Source organism: Hemitrygon akajei, unplaced genomic scaffold (genome assembly GCF_048418815.1).
Source record: "Hemitrygon akajei unplaced genomic scaffold, sHemAka1.3 Scf000060, whole genome shotgun sequence".
Lineage (NCBI taxonomy): Eukaryota > Metazoa > Chordata > Chondrichthyes > Myliobatiformes > Dasyatidae > Hemitrygon > Hemitrygon akajei.
In genome coordinates, this window is record NW_027331946.1 from 1,327,477 (window position 1) to 1,348,090 (window position 20,614).

The 20,614-nt window shown below is 44.2% G+C and overlaps 1 protein-coding gene across 7 annotated transcripts in view; it reads left to right on the forward strand.

The window, feature by feature from the left end:
* LOC140721725 (NACHT, LRR and PYD domains-containing protein 3-like) overlaps positions 1-20,614 on the forward strand; it is a 77,610-nt gene that overhangs the window by 43,837 nt on the left and 13,159 nt on the right. For all 7 annotated transcript variants that reach the window (XM_073036515.1, XM_073036514.1, XM_073036516.1 and 4 more), the window contains 5 exons: positions 553-840; positions 1,416-1,582; positions 9,314-9,485; positions 9,592-9,657; positions 15,938-17,675. In XM_073036515.1, coding sequence (XP_072892616.1) covers positions 678-840; positions 1,416-1,582; positions 9,314-9,485; positions 9,592-9,657; positions 15,938-17,675 — 2,306 coding nt within the window. In that variant the 5' untranslated portion in view covers positions 553-677. The remainder of the gene's footprint in view (positions 1-552; positions 841-1,415; positions 1,583-9,313; positions 9,486-9,591; positions 9,658-15,937; positions 17,676-20,614) is intronic.

Sequence of the window (20,614 nt, forward strand, 5' to 3'; positions counted from 1 at the left end):
GGGACTCGGGGACCAGGCATCATGGGATTTATGGTTATGGTCAGTCTGTAACCCAGGGACTGGACGTTGTTCGTATCAAGGCAATGGACAGTCTGTAACCCAGGGGACAAGACAGTGTGTGACAAAGCAAAAGGAGAACATGTGATCTAGAGGATCGGTCCATCAGTAATCCAGTGGCTTGTCTGTGAGTGACACAGGTGACTGGACAGTTTGTGATCCAGGGAGATTTATGTCTGTGGGAGATAACCCCATTGATAATTCCCGCTCTCACCTGATGCCGTTCCATTAATAACCGCTGGTTATCAGTGTGTTCAACTAATGCGTAGTCGGTTATCAGTATTACTGTGTCTATCCAGTTCTTTTCTGAGAGTGGATGTGTCCAGACACCGGCTTTTTGGGATGATCTCCTAGCAGGAAGTGTGGTTCACATTCAGCAGCACAGTCCCACTCCAAATCTGGTCAGCCGGAGTCTCAGCTCCATTGCAGACACCCATTGTGAATCTTTGTTCGAGCATAAGTCACTCTAAACCTGTTATTCATCATTTACTTCAGGTGGGAAATTAAATCAGGCACGGAAAGTACTCAAGCGGTTTTTACCAGGCAAATCACTAAGGGAAGATGATCGGGCCACGGGGAGCAACGTGCCAAAGCAGGGTCAGATTGAGAGCAATGTCCCAATGGAATGTAGTCCGGCCACAGCGGAAGTGAAGCAAATTTTGCCCAGAGACAGTGACGTCAGAGACACTGAGCAGGACCCTGGAACCGGCACAAGTGAGGCGACTGCCTGTCAGCTCGGAAGCTCATTGAACATGGAATTATCAACTCCCCCACAAGGAGCGGGTGAGTGAAATATGAGGGCGATTTATTCACAGAATGAGGTAGGAAGGCGGGTAAATGTGTTTCTTTGTTGGAGGGTTGGTCAGAGAGCGGAAATGTGTGGGTGTGGTGCATGAGGTGTAGTGGGCACCCGTTACCCCACTACAGGAAATGTATTCCCTGCTCTGATGATTCCCAGGATGTGTATCGGAGGAAATGCAGCTATCCGGATAAGAGAGTATTTCCAGAATATGAGTTATGGGAAATGTATTCGCCAGGATGGAGAGAGTATCTCTGGGAAATGACTATCATTGACAGTCCCAACATTTATTGCTCCTCTTACACTGAAATTGGTGAGTGGGTGGGACGGTGGGAGAGAAAGGTTTCTAGTGAATGTGGTCCTTCTGGTAACGACTGGCCCAGCGCATTGATGGGTCTGTTTTAAGGCCAATGTTGGAGATTAGGGCAAAATATGTGTTTCCAGCTGAAAGCAGGTGAAAACTGAGGTTCAAGACATGACTGGTTTGTTGAGTTGTGTGAGAGCGGTGGAGACAAGCGACATTTGAGTCTGTGACTACATTCTCTTTTTATATTCGCAGAGCCAGAGTTTACAATCTCTGACCTCCTGGCAGAGGGGGGCGAGTATCAACTGTACCAACTGACAAAGTTCTACAGGGACAGACTCAAACAAGCGATTGAAGAAAAGGTTGAAAGACTCGGTTGGATGTTGACAAAGGAGGGACATTTCAGTAGAGAAGAAAATGAGGTGAGTGTCATAAGGGGGAGCATTGAGACGGGACCCAAATGTTGACACTGAAGTACGAGGAACAGGGTGGGACAAAGCTAAGGGACGGGACAGGCCGCAGTTCATGGCGTTCGTGAAGCTCGTGGGGTTCCTTGCTTTCGTGGAGATCCTGGAGTTCGTGGAGATCCTGGAGGCTTGGGGTTCTTGGAGGCTTGAGTAGAACGAGGCTACAGTCCTGGGTTCTTGGGAATCTTGGATACGTGTGTTCCTGATGTCCATGGAGACTTGGAGACCTTGGTTACTTGGGTTTCCGGAGTTCTTGGAGACCTTGGGTACTTGGGTTTCCGGAGTTCTTGGAGACCTTGGGTACTTGGGTTCCCGAAGTTCTTGGAGACAGACATACTTTATTGATTCCGACGGAAATTGGGTTCCTGGAGGACTTGGAGTGCTTGGAGGCTTGGGTAGCTCCAGGCTAGAGCCTTGTGTTCTCTGGAGACCTGGAGTGCTTGGAGGCTTGCGTACGTGGGTTCCTGGAGTTCTTGGAGACTTGGGTTTCCTGGAGGACTTGGAGTGCTTGGCGGCTTGGGTAGCTCGAGGCTAAAGTCTTGGGTTCTTGGAGCTAGCCTCCTGGGCCGGCCGCGGGACAACCCGACGGAGACAAGGAACAGGAAGGCACAGAACCAACCGCAGGGCAACGGCAAACTGCCTGACTTACCCGACAGATGTAAAGGAAAGGAAGGAAACTTGGTCTGAGGTGGCTTCAAGACTCGAGGTGGCCGGTAAACTCAGCGGGCTACAGAACAGTCAAATCCATAACTCACTGAAAGAACTCGCCTTCCACCAGTGGGTTACACCAAGCAGAGACTGACAGGAAAACCCCCCAACTACCCTCAATCCCAGAGCCAGCTTTTATTCCCAGCCAACAAGATGAGCATCAGGTGCAAATGCTTGAGTCCAATCCGAAACGAGGGACAGTCGGAGGACCCGGCGTCCGGAGTCCGTGGACCGGACCGTGAACCAGAATGTAGATTTAGGACTGGACCATCACAGTGCGTGTATCTAGTGTACTGTCAATGAACTGCTGGTATCAGAGGGAATAGTGATCGATATTAATCTCCAGCGCGTTCCAGGAGTTCCACATGGCAATGGAGACTTTGATCTCTGACTTGTCTCCAGCAGATCTGGTTTCAGCTGTTAAGATGGGGAGCACTGGGACCTATAGGTTCAGCGTTACCTTTTCCTCTCACACCTGCTGTATTTATCAATGCGATATAAGAGCAGATGCTGCATATCTGGACTGTTGAACAGGCGTTCAGTCCAAAACTAATTTTTTCATCTTATCAGGGCCGTCAGTCAAAATCCTCACAAGTCGTTAATTCAGGATGAATATGAAACTGTGAGATTGTAAATTGGGCCATCTGGGTTCACTGCCGGACTTGAGTGAGGGAAACCTGCTAACCACAGCTGGTCTGATCTCCACCTGAGCTCCCAAACAATAAGTGGCTGACTTGTCATAGTCATAGCAAAGTACAGCACAGAAACAGGCCCTTTGGTCCATCTATTCCATGCTGGGCTACTGAAACTGCCTATTCCCATTGACCTGCACTGGGCCATGGCGCTCTATACCCTTATCATTCATGTACCTATCCAGACTTCTCTTAACCGCTTGTACCACTTGCGCTGCTAGCTCGTTCCACACTCTCACCACCTTCTGAGTGAAGGTGTTTCGTTAGGAAACGAAATAGGTCAAGTGATGGAGGTATGTGTTGGGGAGCACTTCGGGCCCAGTGATCAAAATGCCATTAGCTTCAATACAATTTGGAGAAGGATAGGACTGGATCCAGGGTAGAGATTTTTGATTGGAGAAAGGCTAATTTGATTAGATGCAAAAGGATTTAGAAGGAGTGGATTTGGGACAATTTGTTTCATGGGAAGGATATCATAGAGAAATGGAAGTTATTTAAAGGTAAAATTCTGAGGGTACAGAATCTTTATGTTCCTGTTAGGTTGAAAGGAAAGGTTAAAACTTTGAGTGAGCCATGGTTTTTAAGGGATATTGGAAACTTGGTTAGAAAAAAGAGAGATATCTACTATAAATATAGGGAGCATGGAGTAAATGAGGTGCTCGAGGAATATAAAGAATGTAAGAAGATTCTTAAAAAAGAAATTAGATAAGCTAAAAGAAGATACAAGGTTGCCTTGGCAAGTAAGGTGAAAATAAATCCGAAGAGTTTCTACAGTTATATTAATAGCAAAAGGATAGTGAGGGATAAAATTGGTCCCTTAGAGAATCAGAGTGGACAGCTATGTGTGGAGCCGAAAGAGTTGGGGGAGATTTTGAACAGCTTCTTTTCTTCGGTATTCACTAAGGAGAAGGATATTGAATTGTGTAAGTAAGGGAATCAAGAAGGGAGGTTATGGAAACTATGACGATTAAAAAGGAGGAAGTACTGGATCTTTTAAAGAATATAAAAGTGGATAAATCTCCGGGTCCAGACAGGATATTCCCTAGGACCTTGAGAGAAGTTAGTGTAGAAATAGCAGGGGCTCTGAGAGAAATATTTCAAATGTCATTAGAAACGGGGATGGTGCTGGAGGATTGGCGTATTGCTCATGTGGTAACATTATTTAAAAAGGGTTTTAAGAATAAACCTAGCAATTATTGGCCTGCCAATGTGACCTCAAAGATGGGTAAATTAATGGAAAGTATTCTTAGAGATGGTATATATAATTACCTGGATAGACAGGGTCTGATTAGGAACAGTCAGCATGGATTTGTGCGTCGAAAATCATGTTTGACAAATCTTATTGCATTTCTTGAAGAGGTTATGAGTAAAGTTGACAAGGGTAAAGCAGTGGATGTTGTCTATATGGACTTCAGTCAGGCCTTTTACAAGGTTCCGCATGGAAGGTTAGTTAGGAAGGTTCAATCGTTAGGTATTAATATTGAAGTAGTAAAATGGATTCAACAGTGGCTGGATGGGAGATGCCAGAGAGTAGTGGTGGATAACTAAACACAAAGTATGCTGCAGATGCTGTGGTCAAATCAACACTTATCAACAGTTTCGGTCCGGAACGTTGACTGTTCATTGCAACGGCTGCTGCCCGACCTGCTGAGTTCATCCAGCTTGTTTGTATGTGGTGGATAACTGTTTGTCAGGTTGGAGGCCGGTGACTAGTGGTGTGCCTCAGGGGTCTGTACGGGGTTCAGTGTTGTTTGTCATATACATTAATGATCTGGATGATGGGTTGGTAAGTTGGATTAATAGGCATGCAAATGATACTAAGGTAGGTGGCGTTGTGGATAATGAAGTAGGTTTTCAAAGCTTGCAGAGAGATTTAGGCCAGTTAGAACAGTGGGCTGAACGATGGCAGATGGAGTTTAATGCTGATAAGTGTGAGGTGCAACATTTTGGTAGGAATAATCCAAATAGGACATACATGGTAAATAGTAGGGCATTAGAATGCAGTATAAGAGAGTGATCTAGGAATAGTGGTGCATAGTTCCCTGAAGGTGGAATCTCATGTGGATAGGGTGGTAAAGAAAGCTTTTGGTATACTGGCCTTTCTATATCAGAGCATTGAGTATAGGTGTTGGGATGTAATGTTAAAATTATACAAGGCATTGGTAAGGCCGAATTTGGAGTATTGTGTGCAGTTCTGGTCAACAAATTATAGAAAAGACGTCAACAAAATAGAGAGAGTACCGAGAAGATTTACTAGAATGTTACCTGGGTTTCAGCACCTAAGTTACAGGGAAAGGTTGAACAAGTTAAGTCTTTATTCTTTGGAGCATAGAAGGTTGAGGGGGGACTTGATAGAGGTATTTAAAATTATGAGGGGGATAGATAGAGTTGACGTGGATAGGCTTTTTCCATTGAGAGTAGGGGAGATTCAAACACGAGGACACGAGTTGAGAGTTAGGGAGCAACAGTTTAAGGGTAACACGAGGGGGGATTTCTTTACTCAGAGAGTGGTAGATGTGTGGAATGAGCTTCCAGTTGAAGTGGTAGAGTCAGGTTCGGTATTGTCATTTAAAGTAAACTTGGATCGGTTTATGGACAGGAAAGGAATGGAGGGTTACGGACTGAGTGCGGGCCAGTGGGACTAGGTAAGAGCAAGCGTTCGGCATGGACTAGAAGGGGCGAAATGGCCCTGTTTCCGTGCTGTAATTGTTATAATGTTATATGTTATATGGACATATCAGAATGGGAATGGGACGTGCAATTGAAATGTGTGGACACTGACAGGGTGTAGGTTTTTACAACGGGGGCGGGAAAGTAACTTCCGCCACCTCCAACGGGTACAACATATAATTCTCCGTAACCTCCGCCACCTCCAATGGGATCCCACTACCAAGCACATCCTTCCCTCCCACCCCCTTCCGCTTTTCGCAGAAATCGCTCCCTACGCGACTCCCTTGTCCACTCGTCCCCCCCATCCTTTCCCACCGATCTCCCTCCTGGCACTTATCCTTGTAAACAGAACAAGTGCTACGCCTACCCTTACACTTCCTCCCTCACCACCATTCAGGGCCCCAGACAGTCCTTCCAGGTGAGGCGACACTTCACCTGTGAGTCAGCTGGTGTGGTAAACTGCGTCCGGTGCTCCCGGTGTGGCCTTTTATATATTGGTGAGACCCAACGCAGACTGGGAGACTGTCCGCCAGAGAAAGCAGGATATCCCAGTGGCCACACATTTCAATTCCACGTCCCATTAACATTCTGATATGTCTATCCATGTCCTCTTCTACTGTGAAGATGAAGCCATACTCAGGTAAGCCTCCAAACTGATGGCGTGAACATTGACTTCTGTAACTTCCGTTAATACCCCTCCTCCCCTTCTTACCCCATCTCTGACATATTTAGTCTTCTCCCCCTTCTTTTTTTTATCTCTTTCTGCCCATCACTCTGCCTGTTCTCCATCTTCATCTGGTGCTCCCCTCCCCTTTCTTTCTCCCTAGGCCTCCCATCCCATGATCCTTTCCCTTCTCCAGCTCTGTATTCCTTTTGCCTATCACCTTTCTGGCTCTCAGCTTCACCCCACCCCCTCCGGTCTTCTCCTATCATTTTGCATTTTCACTCCCCCTCCTACTTTCAAATCTCTTAATATAAGAACATAAGAGATAGGAGCAGGAGTAGGCCAATCGGCCCCTCAAGCCTGCTCCGCCATTCAACAAGATCATGGCTGATCCAATCTTAACTCTAGTTTTCTCCGAATCCCACAAGGCAACAGTGCCCACCAACAGGGCACTATGCCGCCCATTTTATTTTATTATTCATCCCGCCCAAACCCATGTGATCACCCGGGGGAAAAAAAAAAACGAGCTGCCAAATGAGGAGAAAAAATCTGGAAAATTCCTCTCCGACCCATCCAGGCTATCGAAAACTGGTCCAGGAGATCACATGGCTGATCTAAACCTAGCCTCATGTCCACTTACCTGCTCGCTCACCGTATCCCCTAATGCCATTTTTATCCAGGAAAATGTCTATCTCCGTTTTGAATTTATTGAGTGTAGTAGCTTCCACAGCTCTCTGGGGCAGTACATTCCACAGCCCCACTACCCTCTGAGTGAAGACATTTCTCCGCATCTCAGTCCTGGAACGGCATCCCCTTATTTTAAGATTATGCCCTCTAGTCCTAGTTTCACCCATTATTGGGAACATTCTCCCCGCATCCACCCGATCAAGCCCCTTCACAATCTTATATGTTTCAATAAGATCGCCTCTCATTCTTCCTTTCAGTTAGTCCTGACGAAGGGTCTCGGCCCAAAACGTCGACAGCGCTTCTCCTTATAGATGCTGCCTGGCCTGCTGCGTTCCACCAGCATTTTGTGTGTGTATCTACCTTTGTTGCCACCTTTAATGAATTATGGACCTGTATTCCAAGTTCACTTTGTTCTACCACAATCCTCAGTGCCCTACCGGTCACTGTCTAAGATTGACCCTGCTTAGTCCTTCCAAAGTGCAACACGTCGCACTTGTCTGCATTAAATTGCATCGGTCATTTTTCAGCCCATTTCTCAGCTGGTTTAGACACCACTGCAAGCTTTGGTAGCCTTCCTCTCTCTCCACTACACGTCCCCACTCTTGTTGTCATCTGCAAATTTGCTGATACAATTGACCACATTTTCATCCAGGTCGTTGATAAAGATGACAAACAACAACAGACCCAGCACCGATCCCTGTGGCACAGCACGAGTTACAAACTCCCAGTCAGAGATTCAACAGTCTATAACCTCTCTGTCTTCTTCCAAAAATCCAATTTCAAATCCAATTTACAACTTTAACTTGTGTGCTGAGCAACTGAACTTTCTTGCCCACTCTCCTGTGTTGTACCTTGTCAAATGCCGTGCATTCCATCGACAACACCCATTTCCTTCGATTCATCAACTTTCCTGTAACTCCCTGGAAAAACTTTAAAATTTGTTAGACATGAACTACCACTGATGTCTTGTGACCCCAAAAATCAATGGTTTGTCCGAAAAGAGCATATATATCAGACAAACCTTTTGTGGAGCTATTTTACATTAGTAGCTAACCTACTTCATATTTCATATTTTCTCTACTTTCGGCTTTTTAGTTGCTTTCGGCTGTTTAGTAAAAGCTTTCCTCTATATCTTTTTCTATATTCTGTGTCCTCTCCTTTGCTTTTGTGCTGGCATTGACTTCCTCGTCAGCCACGGTTGATCATCCTCCCTCTTGTATAATTTTTCATCTTTGGGATTATCTACCTCTATCTGCGCCTTCCGAATTGCTCCCAGAATCCTCATCTATTCCTGCTTTGCTGTTGCCTCTGGTAGTGTCCTCTTCAAATTTATTTTTCCAGCTCCTTTCTCGTGAAATTCCTTTATTCCACTGTAATACGGATACATCTAACTTAAACCTTCTCCCTCTCAAACTGCAGTGTGGGTTCTGCTATTTTATGATCATTGCCTCTTACGGGTTTATCTAGCTGAAGCTCCCCAAATAAAATCTGGTGCAATACACAACATCGAATCCAGATCCGCCTTTCCTAGAGTGGGCTCAACCATAGGCTTCTCTCAAAAGCCATCTCATAGGCATTCTATAAATTCCCTCACTTGGGATTCAGCACGGACCTGATTTTCCAAAGCTACCTGCGTATTGAAATTCCCCATTGACTATTTTAACACTGAGCTCTTTACATGCCTCTTCTCTCTCCCACTGGAATTTGTAGCCCACATCCTGGTTACTGTTCCATCAGGATCATTTTTTCTACGCAGTTTCTTAACATCTACATCGTCCATTCCGCTACCACCTCTTTATAAGGACATTTATCTTTCTATGAGAACGGAGTCAACCCAACCCTTTCACCTACCCGCCTATTGTTTCGATTAACTATTTTATCCTTGGTTATAAGTACTCAAATCTGATCTTCTTTCAACGATGTTTCAGTGATGCCTGCCATCCATTTTTGCTCACTCACTCTCCCCTCTCTTCCGTTCTTGTTGTCACATCTTTTTGACGTAATGTTGCACATTGATGAACAAATAAGTTAATTACGTTGAATATACTCTAGGGTATCTGTAAATCCTTATTCTTTCACACTATTGATTTAGAATTTCCTTCAGTTACTGTTTCTCTGTTAATGACTGAACCCAGGGAGGATGAGGCGGCAGCCCAGTGACTGCATCTGTTCTGAAGCTACCGGTACCATGAACAGATATTTTCCTCCGCATTCTCTATGTCTGTCTGTCTGCTCCACAATAAATTCATTGTTTTCTTTTTCTAGAAAGTCAATGAACTGACAGAGAAGGGAAACCGGACAGAGAGTTCCAGACTCTTCCTCAGTTTGGTGATGGGCAAAGGCTCCCGGGCCCGGAGGGCGATGTGGGAATCCTTTCTGATGTGGAGGACTGAGTTACCGAAGTTGGACAGAATACTGAGGGAAATACAGGAACTCGGTATGTTAAAACACGCACTGAACACAAAGGAACATTGAAATAAACATTTAAGTTATTTTAATTATTTTAGCTCTATTTCCATGGATTTTGTTTTATGTTTAAACAGGTCCTGATCCACAGGAATACATGAACATCGGCCAAGGGTTATCTGAGTTACCCACTCAACTGATAGGTGAGTGATGAAATGTACAGTTCAAATCACATCTCAAATGTTAGTCTGTGACTTGGCAAAACCTCAGAATCAAAATTCACCATTAATCATTCGCCGATCTCTGGATTCAGGTTACAATTCAGAGAATCTCTCTTTGTAGCCTGAATATTCTACATTGTATTTTTGTCTTAATCCAGCTGTTGGTACTGCTGAAGTCTTCACTCCAGGTCCTCACGCTCTGTGAATTCCCACACACCCCAGTCAGGCTCCTGATACACTGTATGACCCGGTCCAGGTGACTTTTCTATCTTCAGACGTTTCATATTCCAAGCCCCTTTTCCTTTGTAATAGCACTACACACACTTCTGTTTGCTGATATTACCTTTAGTAAATCCGCTAGTGACTTCCACAGAGTTTGTCTGGCATTTCCTTTTCGCCCGTTACTGCAACTACAACATTATTTTCCAGCGGTCATCTGGGAAAGAAAAAAAAAAGCTTTGGATACTTTGGAATCCTTTCTTATATTATTGACCATATTCTTGCACTTACTGCACATTCATGTATATCTAGCAGCACCTATAACATATTTGCCACCGACATGACCCGGACAGTAACTTCCATGCACCCACAACTCTGTGAAAAAACTGACCACAATTGCTGGAAATTTACGCCATCTCAGCTTAACCAAATGCCCTCTGGTATTAGACATCAGTCTTATGTAAAAAAAAAAAAGCAATAGACAGTAGACGATAGGTGCAGAAGTAGACCATTCGGCCCTTAGAGCCTGCACCGCCATTCTGAGATCATGGCTGATCATCTACTATCAATACCCGGTTCCTGCCTTGTCCCCATATCCCTTGATTCCCGTATCCATAAGATACCTATCTCGCTCCTTCTTGAAAGCATCCAGAGAATTGGCCTCCACTGCCGTCCGAGGCAGTGCATTCCAGACTCCCACAACTCTCTGGGAGAAGAAGTTTTTCCTTAACTCTGTCCTAAATAACCTACCTCTTATTCTCAAACCATGCCCTCTGGTACTGGGCTCTCCCAGCATCTGGAACATATTTCCTGCCTCTATCTTGTCCAATCCCTTAATAATCTTACATGATGCAATCAGATCCCCTCTCAATCTCCTTAATTCCAGCGTGTACAAGCCCAGTCTCTCTAACCTCTCTGCATAAGACTGTCCGGACATCCCAGGAATTAACCTGGTGAATCTACGCTGCACTTCCTCTATAGCCAGGATGTCCTTCCTTAACCCTGGAGACCAAAACTGTACACAATACTCCAGGTGTGGTCTCACCAGGGCCCTGTACAAATGCAAAAGGATTTCCTTGCTCTTGTATTCAATTCCCTTTGTAATAAAGACCAACATTCTATTAGTCTTCTTCACTGCCTGCTGCACTTGCTCATTCACCTTCAGAAACTGATAAACAAGTACTCCTAGATCTCTTTGTATTTCTCCCTTACCTAACTTTACACCATTCAGATAATAATCTGCCTTCCTGTTCTTACTCCCAAAGTGGATAACCTCACACTTATTCACATTAAACCTCATCTGCCAAGTATCTGCCCACTCACTCAGCCTATCCAAGTCACCCTGAATTCTCCTAACATCCTCATCACATGTCACACTGCCACCCAACTTAGTATCATCAGCAAACTTGCTGATGTTATTCTGAATGCCTTCATCTAAATCTTTGATATAAATCGTAAACAGCTGTGGTCCCAATACCGAGCCCTGTGGCACCCCACTAGTCACCACCTGCAAACAAACAAAATGCAGGCTGTCGATCCAAACTCTTATCTATCAAAATTGTACACCTCAGTCAGATCTCTATTCTAACTGCAGAGTAAACAAACCAAGTTTATCAAACCCCTCCTTGTAGTACATGTCACCGAATCCAGGCAACACCCTGATGAACCTGTTCTGCACCCTCTCCAATCCTTCCAAAAGCTGGAAATCAGAAGTGAGCACAATACTCCAGATGCACCCTAAAACCATATGATCCAGGAGTAAAATTAAGCCAATCGGCGCAGTGAATTTGCTCTGCAAATCTTCTCAACTCCATTATTCTGCCTTCTCCCAGTAAAAGCTGATGCTTTTCAAAATCAAGAACCTATCGACCTGCATTTTAAATATACCCAATGACTTGTCGTCTTCAGCTGTCTAAGACCATAATTTCACGGATTCAACACCCACCAGTGAAAGAAATTTCTCCCAGTGTGGGTCACCTCCAGCCAGGACAATTCACACAGTACTCAAGCATGTTAATTTTCTGTATAAGGATTCCATGTGGGACCTTGTCAAACACCCGACTAATATCCAAGTAAAAGATCTCCATGTGTAATTTCATCCATCACCTTTGTCACCTCCTGGTAGAACTCCATCAAGTTGGCAAGACGCTAACCCCGTCCAAAGCCTTGCTGCTGAACACGAAACCACCTCAAACATTCTCTCTTTCATATTCCCATGGGACAGAAGATAGAAAAGGCTGAAGGTATGTACCACCAGCCTCAAGGACAGCTTTAATTCTGCATTTATAAGACTACTGAATGATTACCTTCTATGTTATTATTGGCTCTCAATAACAAGAAGACAATTTTATATATAAAATTGTAACATCATGCAGCTTGTAACTAATAACCACTCACTTAGATAACCACAATATACTTACTGAAGAGCAGAAAGAATACACTCACTGTATGAACAGATTTAAGGAGCAACTGATATTAGATTATGTATCTATCGAGCACTGGGGAGTGTAGAAATCTCTCAGTGTTATATTGTCTATCAAAAACGATTTAATTCTGTCTCTCACATGGTTAAGAGGTTTCAATATTATATAAGATGCATCCAATACTTGTGAAATTTCTACAACATCTAATGAAGTACAATAAACGCCCTATTACCAAGAACAACGGAACAACCACTGTTACCAAAATAAATGGAGACATTTTCCAGAGTGACACACTAAGCCCACTATGGTTTTGTCTGGCGTTAAACCCACTCTTGAATTTCCTGAAACTGACAAAAATCAGGTATCAAATCAGAAAAAAATCAAACGAATTATACCTTGACACAACTATACAGGAATGATTGGAAATTATTTGCTCTTGCATCAGTGGAGCTAAAACAATTAATTCAAATAATGGAACTAATTTCCAAAGAAAGCATATACAGTATAGCTATGGATGTTTGTGTGATTCCGTAAATAAGTGTGCAGAAATAGAAATAAAAAAGAGATTAGTGAGTCACTATCGATGAGTTGTTTGTCCATTCAGAAACTAAATGGCAGAGGAGAAGTTTCTGAACCGTTGAGTATGCGCTTTACTCCGATCCTGTACAGTAGTCCCCATGAACCAGACGGTGATGCAGCCAGTTACAATGCTCTCCAAGTTACACCTGTAGAAATATTCGAGTGATGTTGGAAACTCCTGATGAAATATAGCCACTGTTGTAGTTTTTTTGTTGCTGCATCCATATATTGGGTCCAGGTCAGATACTCGGAGATATTGACAGCCAAGAATTTGAAATTGCCCACACTCTCCACTTCAGATCCCTCTGTGAGGATTGGTGTGTTGTGTTCCCTCATCTTACCCTTTCTGAAATCCACAATTCTCTCTAACGATATATTTTTATCAACGCAAGCATGATTCCGCACTCCATCCAAGCATATGCAATTCTGATAAGGGGTACACATCACTGAGCGTAAATGAAAGCATAACCCATAAAAATGAAGAAACTATCATAATAGGAGAAGGTTAACCTTGGAAGAGTGGAAGAGTCTGACTCCCTCCGGAAGACATCCCTACAATCTGAGCGCACTAGGTATCGACAAGGAAGCGTTGACTGCCTGGTTCAGAGTTGAAGACCTCTTCCCAGAAACAGAAGGGAGCATACAGGACCAGGTGGTTAACACATCTAGTTATCAATAATAAGGAATAAAGGCCAACAGGTTCAAGATGATAAATGCTGAAAATTACAAGAGAAGCCAGAAACAATTGAACACATTACAGGATCCTGCAGTAGTTTTACTCAATCTGAGCACTGACAATCAAGTGGTAGACAACTTTCACCAACATCTTGCTTAAACTACAACTGACAAGAAACACCATCCCTCACTATAAATACAAGTCTGTTCCACATTTAGAGTTAGAGTCCGACAAATCCACCGTGACCGATTCATTATTACAGATAGGAAAATTCATAATAACTGTCCGGCTAGAATTGTACCGGACAATAGCAAAAACAACTTTTTTAAATAGATATAGCCATTCCAAACACACATAACTTACAGAAATCAATTAATAAAAAAACTTTAGAAATATGCTGAATTAAAAGAGGAAATTGAAAGACTGTGGAACATGAACACGATACACATTATCCCGATAATAATATCGACAACTGGTATCATCCAAAAAGCACTACACGATAGTAATAAAGAATTAGCTCTACACAGCAATGCTTATGTGAATCTTCCGAAAGCCACAATAGTATACGCCACGAGAGTAATCTGAAATTCGCTATCAATTTAAATTGAGTGTGCTTGAATTTGCCCGTACCTCAGGATTTGCCAGTTTGAGTTAGAAAAAATAAAAAAATAAGTTATTTATAAAGCACTTTTCATCGGGACGATGTCGTTCAAAGTGCAGTACAATGGGATAAAGTTCTAACTATAAAATAAAAGACAAAATAATTTCAATTACAAGCAAGGTTCAAATTCTTAAAAAAAAAGTTTTACGCTGGTGCTTAAAAGTGACTAATGGAGTCTACATCCCTTGCACAGTACTTGCAGAAGTCTTGGTCTCCCTAGTTATATATATCTGCCTCAGAATTTTGTGCAGTACTGTACTATTTTTTTAAGTGTTGAATTCTACAGTTGAGGAGAATAGTTCAAAAACAAAACAAAAAAAAAAAATCTGACCTGCCAATGATCCTTTGGCCTTGTACCTTATAGTCTGCCTGCACTGCATTTTCTCAGCAACTGAAACACTGTTTCCCTGCACTATTCTGTTCTATTTTTCCTTGTAGGACCGTATTGCACCGATGTGATGATATTATTTATTTGGATCGCATGCATAAAAGTTTTCATTCTACCTTGGTACATGTGACTATAATAACCCAATTTGCCAAGTTATTGTTGTCAATAACACAGAGCTGCTTGGTTGCTTAAGACTGTTATACCCAGGGGTGGTAGTGGGGATACACTCCCATGACCTATTAAATGCTCCCAGTGGCGTGCGACTCAAACAGCCTCTGACAATCAGGTCCAGCTCCTGGCTTTCACGTGTGAATTAGCTACTAAGCTTGGAAGAGGCATTTTTTCCGATAGGAGAAAGGGCAAATGCGGGTTACTGCCACCTTACAACCAGTCGCTTCGGGCAGTTGGGGCTCATCAGCCATGATAGGCAGCTCATCCAGAAGAAGGAAAACAGTGATCTCACGCTGTTACTTTGGGAGTAAACCCAGTGGGAAAAAATATAACCATATAACAATTACAGCACGGAAACAGGCCATCTCAGCCCTTCTAGTCCATGCCGAACGCTTACTCTCACCTAGTCCCACTGACCCACACTCAGCCCATAACCCTCCATTCCTTTCCTGTCCATATACCTATCCAATTTTACTTTAAATGACAATACCGAACCTGCCTCGACCACTTCTACTGCAGCTGGAGCCCCTAAGGCAGTCTTAGGTTGCATTCAACGCGGTCTGGCAACTCCTGTGACACTTCTGGTGCCAAGCTGTATCGGTCTCTGGAGTTCCTTTGTGTTCATCGTCTGCTAATTCAACCGCAAGGACTTAAAAACTTTTAAAAGCTATTATTAATGCTTTTTGAGATAGTGATTTAGATGCATATCATATTTTTACTGAGTTAAGTACTGTATGTAATTAGTTTTGCTACAACAAGTGTATGGGACATTGGAAAAAATGTTGAATTTCCCCATGGGGATGAATAAAGTATCTATCTATCTATCTATCTAATGATGGAAACAATGCTTCAAATATAGTCAAATGTTGTCCTAACGCAAGTGCAGTCAGGATTGTAATTGGATATCGGGAAAATTCTCTTCAAAATTAATTAATAACAGGATATGAGTATTGGACATTTTCTGGGACATCTATCGCTGTCAATTCTAGTGTCTACGAACACAATTTTACTTTCTGTCTTAGTATCCATGGAAGCATTGAATTAATTCATGTAATCTCAAACACTGAATGTTGAAATGCAGTTATAAAGTTCTTTGTCAGATGAGCCATTTAACATTTTGAATATGTTCTCTGTTCCCATGGAAGATGTTCAACAGAAACACAAGGAGACTCTGCGGGCACAAACTGAAAAACTGAGAGTGAACACGATCCTGATGAGGGAGAAGGTGAAGGTTTTCCAGCTGCTTGATCGATACGCTGAGCTCACGGTCATTTCTACTGTTCGAGATCGGAGACTGGTGGAACATGAGCTGCTGGCAAGAGGCAGAGACCACGAAGAACTGAGAGAGAAACATCTCTACAGAGAGCTGGAAAAAATCAGGACTGATCAGTTGTTCCAGAGCAGCTTTTCCCGGAGTAAATCCAAATCTGGGAGTTCGGCAGCAGTGGCCGGAGTCCCGGGGATCGGGAAAACAACAATAGTACAAAAGATTGTTTATGACTGGGCCACGGGAAAAATATACCAACAGTTCCAGTTTGTCTTCAGTTTCAAATTCCGAGATTTAAACAGTATTAACTGTCGAATAAACCTGAAGGAACTGATTCTGGATCAGTATCCTTACTTTGGGAATATCCTGAGAGAGGTCTGGAAGAACCCAAAAGGATTGCTGCTTATATTCGATGGTTTGGATGAATTCAAACACAAAATCGATTTTGCTGACAGTCGGAGAGATACAGAACCCAAGCACCAGTGCCCAGATCCCGAGTGGTGGTGTGAAGTGTCTGACATTGTGTACAGTTTAATCCAGGGCAAGCTGCTCCCAGGGTGTTCAGTGCTGGTGACCACCCGCCCCACTGTGTTACATTTATTGGAAAAGGCAGAGATCAGCGTCCGGGCTGAAATCCTGGGATTTGGTGGACAGGAACGGAAGGAATATTTCATCAGACATTTTGAAGATCAGACAGTAGCAGCAGCTGTTTTCAAACACGTGAAGGAGAACGAGATCCTGTACACCATGAGCTACAACCCCTCCTACTGCTGGATCCTCGCTCTGGCACTAGGCCCCTTCTTCACACAAGGAGTCAGGGACCCACTGCGAGTTCCCAAGACCATCACCCAACTATATTCCTACTATATTTATAACATCCTGAAAAACCACGGCCGTGAGATTGAGAACCCCCGTGATGTGTTACTCAGGGTTGGTCAGATGGCCTTCAGAGGAGTGTCCGAGAAGAAGATTGTGTTTACAGATGGAGATTTGATCAACTACAATCTGCAGCCTTCCCAGTTCCTGTCCGGGTTCCTGATGGAGCTTTTGGAGAGAGAGGATTCTGCCCGGAGCGTGGTGTACACATTCCCACACCTCACCATCCAAGAGTTTGTAGCTGCAGTCGCACAATTCCTGAATCCACATCCCGGGGATATCTTGAAATTCCTCACTAAAGCCCACAGCACGACAGATGGGCGATTCGAGGTATTTCTCCGTTTTGTTGCCGGTCTCTCCTCCCCAATGACAGCTCGGGGCCTGGAGGAATTTCTGGGTCCATTTCCACATCAAACAACCTGCCGGGTGATTGACTGGGTGAAGGAGGAGGTTAAACGCCAGAGTGGAAACACAGAGAGTGAAGATGGTAAAAGGAGCCTCCTGAACACATTGCACTACCTGTTTGAATCTCAGAATCGTGGACTGGCTCAGGACGCACTGGGATCTGTGGAAAAACTCTCATTCAGTAGAATGACACTGACCCCGATTGACTGCGCGGTCCTGTCTCATGTCATCGGACTCTGTGATACAATAAAACACCTCAACCTGCAGGACTGCCACATTCAGTGTGAAGGAATCCAGCGGCTGGGACCCAGGCTGCACAAATGCCAGGTGTTGAGGTAACGATTTATATCTCACTCTGAACTGTAAAGCTATTCCATTGTGTTGTTTCAATGTAAAGGTATTTGGGTAAAACTGTAGTAAATCAGATTGTGAAGAATTGTGACAAATGCCCAGGGGATCGGTCAGTAATTCCCCAAGGACGGGAGGGTTCTGTGGTTCCTTGTGAAGGGATGTTGGAGACTCAATCAGATCAGTGAACAACGGCGATTGGTATAATGGTAGTAAATCACAGGAATGGCCGTGTTTCTCACTGCCTGTGACACGTCCATTGTCAATGTTCCTTCTCACTGTTACTGACACCCAGACCGACACTGACTGCAGCAGGTGGGTCAGAACTTCACACCCCCTTCCCGGTGAGGGACAAGAGACCGTCAGCAGACTGCCCAGTGAAAAGGAAAGAAATAGCATTGTCAGATTGTCTTAAGCTGCCCTTCTCCGTGTGTGATTTTACTCACTACCAGATATGTAGAGAGAGAGGGCACATCTCCACTGGGGCTCTATTCAGACCCAACACACACTTACAAAAATTTATGTATCCTCTTGTCTTGTAGGATTATTGTTTACCCTCTTCCATTCTTTGGAATCTCGTCCCCATCCCAATTCCTCCTGTGGGCTCTTTATTACTCTTTCCTCATTCTCCTGTGGGATGTCTTTTCCCATCCCCCTTCTTCCTGTGGGATCTCTCTTCCCCATCCTCCTTCCTCCTGTGGGACCTCTCTTCCCAATCCCCCTTCCTCCTGTCGGACCTCTCTTCCCCATCCTCCTCCCTCCTGTGGGATCCCTCTTCCCCATCCCCCTTCCTACTGTGGGATCTCTCTTCGCCATCCCACTTCCTCCTGTGTTATCTCTCTTCCCCATCCCCCTTCCTCCTGTGGGATCTCTCTTCCCCATCCGTCTTCCTCCTGTGGGATCTCTTTCCCATCCCCTTCCTCCTATGGGATCTCTCCTCCCCATCCCGCTTCCTCCTGTCGGATCTCTCTTCCCCATCCCCCTTCTTCCAGTGAGATCTCTCTGCCGCATCGCCCTTCCTCCTGTGGGATCGCTCTTCCCTGTGCCCCATTCTCCTGTGGAATTTCTCTTCCCCATTCCTGTTCCTCCTGTGAGATCTCTCTTCCGAATCCCACATCCTCCTGTGGGATCTCTCTTCCCCATCCCTCTTCCTCTTGGCCAATCTCTCAACCCCTTCCCACTTCATCCTGTTTAATCTCTCTCTTTCCTTCCCCCTTCCTCCCATGGGATCTCTCTTCCCCATTCCTCATCCTGCTGTGGGATCCCTCTTCCACATCCCCATTCCTCCTGTGTGATCTCCCTTCCCCATCCCCTTCTTCCTGTGGGATCACCTCCCCATCCCCTTTCCTCCATTGGTACTCCTTCCTATCCCCCTTCCTCCTGTGAGTTTTCTCTTCCCCATCCCACTTTCTCGTTGGAATCACTCTTCACCATCCCCCTTCCACCTGTGTGAACTGTCCTCCCCATCCCCCTTCATAGAATCATAACATCATAGAACACTACAGCACAGAAAACAAGCCATTCGGCCCTTCTGCTCTGTGCCGAAACCTTATTCCGCTAGTCCCATTGACCTGCACCCAGTCCATAACCCTCCAGTCCTCTCCCATCCATGCATCTATCCAATTTGTTCTTAAAGCTTAAGAGTGAGTCCGCATTTTCCACATCAGATGGCAGCTCGTTCCACACTCTCATCACTCTCTCAGTGAAGAATTTCCCCCTAAACCTTCCCCCTTTCTCCCTGATGCCAAGTCCTCTTGCAATTTATCTCTCCTAATCTATGTGGAAAGAGCCCATTCGCACCTACCCCTCAGAGATTTGTAAACTTCTATCAAATCTCCCCGCATTCTTCTGCGCTCCAAGGAATAACGTGGTAACCTGTTCAATCTTTCCTTGTAGCTCAACTCCTGAAGACCCGACAACATCCTAATAAATCTTCTCTGCACTCTTTTAATCTTACTGATATCCTTCCCATAGTTAGGTGACCAGAACTGCACAAAGTATTCAAAACCTGGCCTCACCAATGTCCTATTCAACATCATCATAACATTCCAACTCTTATACTCAATACTTTGATTTATGAGTGCCAGGATGCCAAAAGCCTTCTTTACAACCCTGTCTACCTGTGACGCCACTTTCAGGGAATTATGTATCTGAACTCCCAGATCCCTTTGTTCCTCCGCACTCCTCTGTGTCCTACCATTTACTGTGTATGTCCTACCTTGATTTGTCCATCCAAATCAACACCTCACACGTGTCTGCATTAAAGTGGTGACTGGTGGTGTGCCTGAGGGATCTGTACCGAGTCCAATGTTGTTTGTCATATACATTAATGATCTGGATGATGGAATGGTAAATTGGATTAGTAAGTATGCAGGTGATACTAAGATAGGTGACGTTGTGGATAATGAAGGTTTTCAAAGCTTGTTGTTCAAAGATTTAGGCCAGTTAGAAGAGTGGGCTGAAAGATGGCAGATGGTGTTTAATGTTGATATGTGTGAGGTGATACATTTTGGTAGGAATAATCCAAAAAGGACATACATGGTAAATGGTAGGGCATTGAGGAATGCAGCAGAACAGAGTGATCTAAGAATAATGGTGCATAGTTCCCTGAAGGTGGAATCTCATGTGGATAGGGTGGTGAAGAAAGCTTTTGGTATGCTGGCCTTTATAAATCAGAGTATTGAGTATAGGAGTTGGGATGTAATGTTAAAATTGTACAAGGCTTTGGTAAGGCCGAATTTGAAGTATTGTGTACAGTTCTGGTCACCAAATTATAGGAAAGATGTCAACAAAATAGAGAGAGTACAGAGGAGATTTACTAGAATGTTACCTGGGTTTCAGCACCTAAGTTACAGGGAAAGGTTGAACAAGTAAGGACTTTATTCTTTGGAGGGCAGAACGTTGAGGAAAGACTTGATAGAGGTTT